General features: G+C 33.9%; 2 protein-coding genes across 3 annotated transcripts in view; one reads left to right on the top strand and one right to left on the bottom strand.

The window, feature by feature from the left end:
• The window catches only part of LOC104751593, a 2955-nt gene extending 1268 nt beyond the window's left edge, over positions 1-1687 (bottom strand). The window contains exons 1-2 of one of the 2 annotated variants that reach the window (XM_010473561.2): positions 1463-1687; positions 321-957 (exon numbers count right to left, since the gene is read on the bottom strand). In XM_010473561.2, the coding sequence (XP_010471863.1) occupies positions 321-957; positions 1463-1538 (713 nt within the window). In that variant the 5' untranslated portion in view covers positions 1539-1687. The other variant, XM_010473562.2, reaches the window with a different exon arrangement.
• Positions 7288-8268, top strand: part of LOC104751596 (ACT domain-containing protein ACR3) — a 5008-nt gene continuing 4027 nt past the window's right edge. The window contains exon 1 of the mRNA XM_010473563.2: positions 7288-7356. The gene's annotated coding sequence lies outside the window, so the exon portion shown is untranslated. The remainder of the gene's footprint in view (positions 7357-8268) is intronic.

Consider the following 8268-nt stretch of genomic DNA (forward strand, 5'->3'; position numbering starts at 1 on the left):
AGAGAGAGAGAGAGAGAGAGAGAGAGAGAGAGAGAGTTATGTATGAATCTAGCTATAGAGCATAAGCATTCTCAGACATAATGTTAGAAAAAAAAAACAAGTCCAACATTTTGGGGTCAAAACCACGTACAACCAACGCAACTAAATTGACCCTTTCCATGACCATTAACTTCAAACCTACCCAATTTCACATGATAGATTGAGAGAGAAGAGTATTCACAAAACAGTTCAGACACTAGGAAATCATCAAGAAGACCAAAGCTCACAAAAAGCAAATCCAAAAACCTTTTAATTTCACAGAGGCCAGAGTTCATGCGTACCTTAGACTGTTGCTTCTACTGCTACTACCAGTACCACTGCTCTTTGAGCTCCCACTGTTGATCCTTGAGACAAGACCAGTTTGAGTACTCCTACGCGATTCAGACAATCCATTCTTCCACCAATCTTTATCCTCTGGTCTTGTAAAAAACCTAGAGCCTTTGCTTGTGACAGAAGAATCATCATCATCATCATCATCTTTCTTCTTCGTCTTTTTCTTAGAACCCAAGCTAACAGGGAACACCAATTTCAGAAGAAACCCACTGTTATTTACATCCCCGTTTCGAATCGGATCGACCCATCTATCACTCTTGGTCTTCCTCACGACTTTACTCGGCCTTTTTTGTATTCTCTGAGGCAATTCATCGAAAACAACCTTCCCGTCCTTGTCTTCTTCCTCCGTCTCCGTGTTAACAACCTCAACGAGATCCTTCAACGAAAGCTCGTAACACGACTCGGGCATCTTACTAACCATATCCATAAGCTCACGTTGACCACGAGCGATGACTTGAGCCTTGGAAACACCTGGTGGCGAGAGGCTCTCGTAATCATCGTCGTCGTGCCGGTGGTTGGGTGGTGGACTTGTTGTTGTTCTTGTTCTCCACAGAGGAGGCGAACAGACGCCGGAATCTGGATGATCTTCGAAAGCTNAAAAACCTAGAGCCTTTGCTTGTGACAGAAGAATCATCATCATCATCATCATCTTTCTTCTTCGTCTTTTTCTTAGAACCCAAGCTAACAGGGAACACCAATTTCAGAAGAAACCCACTGTTATTTACATCCCCGTTTCGAATCGGATCGACCCATCTATCACTCTTGGTCTTCCTCACGACTTTACTCGGCCTTTTTTGTATTCTCTGAGGCAATTCATCGAAAACAACCTTCCCGTCCTTGTCTTCTTCCTCCGTCTCCGTGTTAACAACCTCAACGAGATCCTTCAACGAAAGCTCGTAACACGACTCGGGCATCTTACTAACCATATCCATAAGCTCACGTTGACCACGAGCGATGACTTGAGCCTTGGAAACACCTGGTGGCGAGAGGCTCTCGTAATCATCGTCGTCGTGCCGGTGGTTGGGTGGTGGACTTGTTGTTGTTCTTGTTCTCCACAGAGGAGGCGAACAGACGCCGGAATCTGGATGATCTTCGAAAGCTCTTGGAAAATTCAAATGGGTGGTGGTAGTATTGAACGATTTCGACGAAAGATCAAACCTTGCCATGGCTGTTTTGATCAATTCTACTTCGGAAAAGATCACAACACCAAAAAATAAAAATCGAGTTTTTTTTTTTTTTTTCTTATGAGTTGAGAGAAGTTTGAGTCTTTCTTCTTCTTTGTTCTCACACAACAAGTCCCGTTAAACACGCCCTTCGCATCAACATTTTATTATTTCTACAATTTGTTTATTCAAAGACTAAAAACAATTAAACTGGATATTCTAGAACTAAAAATACTACTGTCTGTAAATAATTTTCGGTTTAAGGGTACTATCGTCATTTTGTTATTTATATGATGATTAGTTTATAATAATACTTTATTAGTAACTAATTTACAAAGGAAAGCGTGGGACGGAGATAATCTAAGCCTTAGATTTATTTTTCTAAAATTTAATACTACTACTAAAATAAGATATCCTTCCTCTACCTCTATATTACATGAAAGCATTTAAGCCTAATTTAGATTCAGTATCATTCTCATGGTCGTTTAGTATCATTTATATTACTCGTCCCAACTTGTTTACCACTAATATAACACGATGGAGCTTTTTAAATGCACTCAGCCGTCTCGAGAAACGTATAGTGGTGGAAAGCAAAATTAAACAAGATCATTTTTTATATATAACCGGAAATTTAAAATCCTTAATTTTGCTAGTTGCTAGATTCGATTACAATCCTGGCCGTAATGGGGAATTTAAAAATTAAAGAAAAGATACGTAGATAGCATGGAACTAATTAAAGGAGGATGGCAAATTTTTGTGTTTCTTGAGATAATATATGGAATGGTACTCAAATCTGCCGTAACTTTTACAATATGAGGAATGGTAAAATAGAATGCGTTTGGATACGCCAAATACATATGACTATGACTATGAGAGTCTTTCTGATGTGGTAAACTAAAAGCATAATTAAGCGTGTAGAATAAGGTCTTTTGTCCTTCCTTATTCTCTCCAACGTACGAAGACTACGATCGAAGAAGAGTCGAAGACGGATGCACATTTATTTTATTTTATTAGTTGCTTTCAATTTTTATACAATAAGGTCATAATTTGTTAAAAATGGTGGTTATGAGTTAGGAGGATCGTAGTATAAATTGAAGTCGCTATTGAATATTTCGATTGACAATCACGTATAACATTGATTACAAATTTCCATAACGTCCCTTAATTTTTTTTTTTTTTACAATGTCAGACGTGTTTTTGACTTTTTGTCTTCGTGGTGCTAGGTAGCCTTCATTATCTCGATGATTCATTTTTCTTCTTCTTAATAAGACAAGATTAAGACATTACGCATCCTCTTACGTATTCATTCCACATATATTTATTCATATTTCTTTTTTTTTTTTTAACATCCGTTTAGTTTATATTCGATTTTCTTATCCTCACCGTTGAATTTGATCATATAAGAAGATTAAGAAAGAAAAAAAACACTAATCTTATAAGTCATAAATGAAGAAATTATGCAACCCTATACTTTTCTTATTTGCTTATTTTGTGGACGTTACGTAAAAGAATGTGAATCCAAATTGCGAAGACTTGAAAGAACTACGTACCATTGGGCCATTGGGTAATGAGTAGTGTGTCCCAATATGTCACCAAACATTTTGCAGCTTTCAGGGGTTTTGGTGCTTTTTTCACCCAATTTGTTTTCCTTCTAGAGGTTTACTTGACGGAGACTCTTCCATAAGTATATCATAATCATTTCTAACTTCTTTACTCTCCTAATTAAAACTTTTTTTTTTCCCTAAAACTTAAATAATGATTCCCTATCTTTTAAATCTTTTGTCAATTATCGATTTCTTTCATTTTGTAAATTAAGCAAAAAAGAAAAATGTTGAGAGAGAAGCATGTAAAAGAGGTTTTAGTTGGAATGATTAATGTTGAATAACTAAATATGATTGTGAATAACACTAATATATAGAAGCAACGGTCCAGATAAAAAATAAATGACTTGTATTTTCCTTTTTCTTTTGTTATTAACTATTATTTTAATTTCTTTGCTATTTCCTTTTCTCGTTGCAGGGCCGGCCCAACTAGATAACATCAACAATTTTTGGGCGTTGCGGTCCGACTCTCTTCACACTCAAATCCAAAACTAAAATCTTTTACGTACACTATTCTTTTTTTTTTTTTTTTTTTTTTTNGCGGTGGTTACTTGGTGAGATAACGATTATTATTGTCTTGGTTAACTTCAGAGTTCAGATGCATGTATTATTATTTCACTATACTGATGTTTTTGTATCGAAAAAAATGAACACTTTGTATTTTTATGAAACACATACGATAATGATAAGGTTGTAAACTTGCACCTAGCTACTAGTTTAAACATTTTCGTCTACAACACTTTTCATCTTGCTAATTAAGGGTCACATGCGATTAATATATTAATTTAAGCAACATAATCAGTAACAGAAATCTAACAGTTTGTTTAAAATATTATCTGATAAACACCTTAAGTAAATATCTAAACAGAAATCTAAATATCAAAATTTTAAAAATATTTTTTTACATTAAAATGAGACTAAGTGTTAAATTTATGTAATATCGATATAAAACATGTATAACTTTGATCAGTCTTAATTGAAGACCAAAGAAAGTATGTTGACGAGATGTCAAGTGTAATACTAGTTTCTTTCACAAATTTAAAAAAATTTACAGTTCAATTTTATTGAAAATAAAACTAAATACAACAATTTATTTTATATCTTATTTGCAAAACCTTATAACCTTAACATTTAAATAGAAATCCGAAATTCAAAATTATAAACATGCATGTCTAATAAAGGCTTTATGGTTCTCCATGGATTGATCTTGTTCTCTAGCAACTTTTGGCCCTCACACGACAACGTTTATTATCCCGGTTCAAGAAGAATACATTATCTACAGTTCTACACATTGGAGAATGAGGCAGATGATATAATAAAACATATCCATGCATTTGTAGAGCTACATACTATAATGGTGGGTAGTAGATATGGAACATGAATAGCTTTGTTACTTACCCATCATAGAATTGTGACCGAAAAATGAAAGGTTTAACAGTTTTCTGGTCGTGCTGCAAACTTCAATAATCGATTTAGTCCAAGACATAGCCCCAAGACCTCTATCCTTCTCCTTCTGGACGTACAGTTCTGGTTTTCTTGTCTAAGAAAAAATAGTAGCTGTTGACTTTCAAAACCCAATGCATCATGTGAAAATAAGCTCTCAATTCAACAGAAACCACCAATCTTTATTAGTGGATCAAAGTGGTAAGCATTATGAAACAAGTTTATTTTTGTTTGTCTTGGTGAGAATTGAGCATAAGGGTTGTTTCAAAAACAGTGTTTGAAGATATTCTTTAGGTTTTCAACATTTAAGGTGGGAGAGGTTGAGGCCATCACATGTTCCACTAAGCAATGTCCTTTGTAGGAAAAGCACTTTGGCATCACTTTATTTTTTGTTTGTTTTGGCGTTGTAAATGAAAATAGAGGATAATAATGGAATTAACGACGAACACAAAATGTGGGATACATTATTATTAAGCTTTTTGTATATCTCCATTTATCACATCAATTTATAAAGCTAACTCTTTTTAAGAAATCTCTAGGCTTCTTTCGTCATCACTTTCAATAATCTTTATAAGAAAATTTAAATATAGGTATCTAAAGCAAGCCTTATGGAGTTTTATCAGCCACTCAAATTCGAGGAGAAGCCTTATGGAGTTTTCACATCTCTAGTGGAAATTATGAATTTATCTTAGTGTGACGACGACAATAAGACTATTTTTTTTTAATAGGTTTGAACCGGAGTTTATCTTATCAGTGTAATAACAAGAGAAAAGGGATATTTTAATTCTATATGTATCTCAGAAGATTAATAACATCTAGTTCTAGATGCTTTAAAACCCATAACAAGAAAGCCTTGGACTTGTTAGACTTATAATTACAAAAAGTTATCATTCGAAGATCCAGTTCTTAATCAATTTCATAAGAATCTTTGTAGGGGCAGTGTATTATTGAAATTTTGGCAGGTTATATGTGGTACTGTTTGTGGTTGACAACAACATATGTGAACTGTTTGTGATGTATGTATATATGTTTACATAAGACAAAATGATGGTGTAGCTTAGCAAACTAAAGAAATTAATGGACCATTGGCTGGGATAATTTTGGAGAAATGAAATAAAGAGAGTGACGTCGTAAGAAGAATGTGGTGGGGAAGGGAAAAAGATTAAATGGAAAATATACCGAATCTTCTCGTGTTTTGCGACTTGGCCGGTCCAATTATTTTTCACACCCACGAAAATTCATACTACATCTTAGGGAAATAATTTCAAGCAATATTGTACATTACGATGGTTTAAGTTATAACTGATATGAAAATACATTTGTTTAAATTACCTTGAACTTAATGCAATTTTTTTTGTGTTGTCACCAATATTTAATTATTTTAAATATAAATAAACTTTTCTCGTGTTGAAGTACTTTAATCACATGACTCATAATCATAAGTTTAGAACACTTAGTTATTCTAAAGTCTAAATACGTTACTAAAACAAACGTGCTGGGGTAAGTCAAAGTATACACGAGAAACATGCACGTTACAATACATTTACAAAATAATTTTGTTATTTTGTATTACTTTCGTGTAGTTTCAGGATCTATCAAACATGAAGTTTTGTCAATGATATCGACATGAAATGTCAGTTTTTTGTGGGATTTACACCTTATGACTTTAATCAATGATATCTAATGGAAGAAACTTGCTAACATTTATTTTAAATAGTATGTAATCTAGTATAATTTGAGATGATAAATGATAGACTCATCATTAGCATGTAGAACTATGTGAATTTGTTATGTTCTTAGGAAATGTACTAGTATATATTATTGATTAGCTGATCACGAAATGGGACTTGCTATTTTTGACCGTTACTTGTCTAAACTGTTTTAACCCCGTTGTAGAAACTTTTGACGACAACCAATCGAGCTTATACGTGTTTCGAACTTTAAAATAGTAAGAAATAGCCTCGTGGCTTGGTGTAAATTATGAAGCAACTAAGCGACAAAAAGGACCGCCCGTACTAGCCCGTGAGATCCAAACACTACTTCTCTCACGCGCCTTTGTTGCATTATTTCAATATTCACTTTACATTGTGAAATTGTGACGTAAACAAGTATTTAAATGGCTGCTTATACATTCACTGTGTATGTGTATAGTACAAAACCAACTAAATTAGTTAACCAAATCGGTCTGGTTTGCTCGTTCCAAAGTCCAAAACTCCAAAACATGGACGCAAACCGATGTTTGTAATTGTAAACCAACCACAATGCAAATTGGAGAGTAGAGGACACGCGGTGTAGCGAGCGTGTGTGTGTGTGGGGGGGGGGAGTTAGCGAATAGTTCGTCGTATTAAAACACCACCACTAATTTATAATGTTCGCTTCGTCATATCTGACTAATACTCATTTAATTAAAACATTATTTTATTTTTTATTGTATTTCAGTTAAATTTAAATAAAATTAAAAAAAGGGTTTGTCGTACTATTCCCCTCTCCACTAGATTCCTATTAAAACCTCTGACGCAGAAAGAGGGGTTCCAATCTCATTTAAAGAGAGAGAGAGAAAAGAGGCAGAAAGAGTAAGACATCTTTCTTTTGTTTCTGTCTTGATACACTACTTCCTCTGTCTCTGTCTCTGTCTCTCTCTCTGTTAAATCTCTCTCTGTCTTTTTTTTTTCTTGAAGATGTAAGGATTTCTCCTCTCGCTCTCTCTCTCTCTCTCTCTCTCTCTCTCTCTCGCCGACTACACAAAATTTAAGTTTTTTTCTTTTGAAGTTCTTGAGGTAACGATTCTCACTACTCTCCCTCTTATAGTTTTTTATAATTCGATTCTGATTTTAATTTTCCTCCTTTCGAATTCTCTGGGCTTTGTCTGGAGAGAAAAAAACCAGAAAAGTTGTAAGATTTAGCTCAGTTGGGTAATATTTTAATTAATATTTGGCGATTCGACCGAGTTTGAGAACGATTTGTATGGTTAAAAACTTAAAAAATTGATGTCGACGCACTTATTTATTATAAAAATTAAAAAATTTGATAGTAACAGAATCTTGTGTGTGTGTGTGTGTGTGAAGAATCGATTAACAAAGTTTTGTCTTAACTTCTTCAAGTGGTTGTTGTTGTTGTTGTTGTCGATGATGTGGTGGCTGCTGCTTAGAGTAGTGTAATCAATCTTGTTGCAAGTTGCCTTATTGTCTGATGACTCTGATCCATTAAATATTATTTTATATTTTTATTTTATTGTATTCGTATAGAATAGTGTTTGGATTTGTAACCTTTTAGATTCCGTCTTTGACCAATAAATACGATATTTTCCTCCAGAAAGTTTTTGTTTATTACTACTACACTACTACTACTACTGTTTTTTTTTAACTATTTTTGTTTTTGTTTTTTATAACTTTGACAGCTACTTGTAAGTTCGTTTTAAGCATCAATTCGTTTATGCAAATATAGAGAGAATCTAATGTCATGTCTTAGAAACGATCTTTTGAGTTTTTTTTTTTTTTTCATTACTAGGAGATCTTTTTGGAATCTATTCCTCTGTTTTTTTTTTCTCTTTGGTTGAGAAGGAGGACCAGAGACAAGTCTCTTGTTTTGTTTTTTCAGAGAATCTCTGTTTGTGGTCTCTCTTTATGAAAATCTTTTATCTCTATCTTCTTTAGATTCTGCTTCTTCTCTCGAGTTGTTTACTTAGTGGC

This window comes from Camelina sativa, chromosome 16 (genome assembly GCF_000633955.1).
Source record: "Camelina sativa cultivar DH55 chromosome 16, Cs, whole genome shotgun sequence".
Classification (NCBI taxonomy): domain Eukaryota; kingdom Viridiplantae; phylum Streptophyta; class Magnoliopsida; order Brassicales; family Brassicaceae; genus Camelina; species Camelina sativa.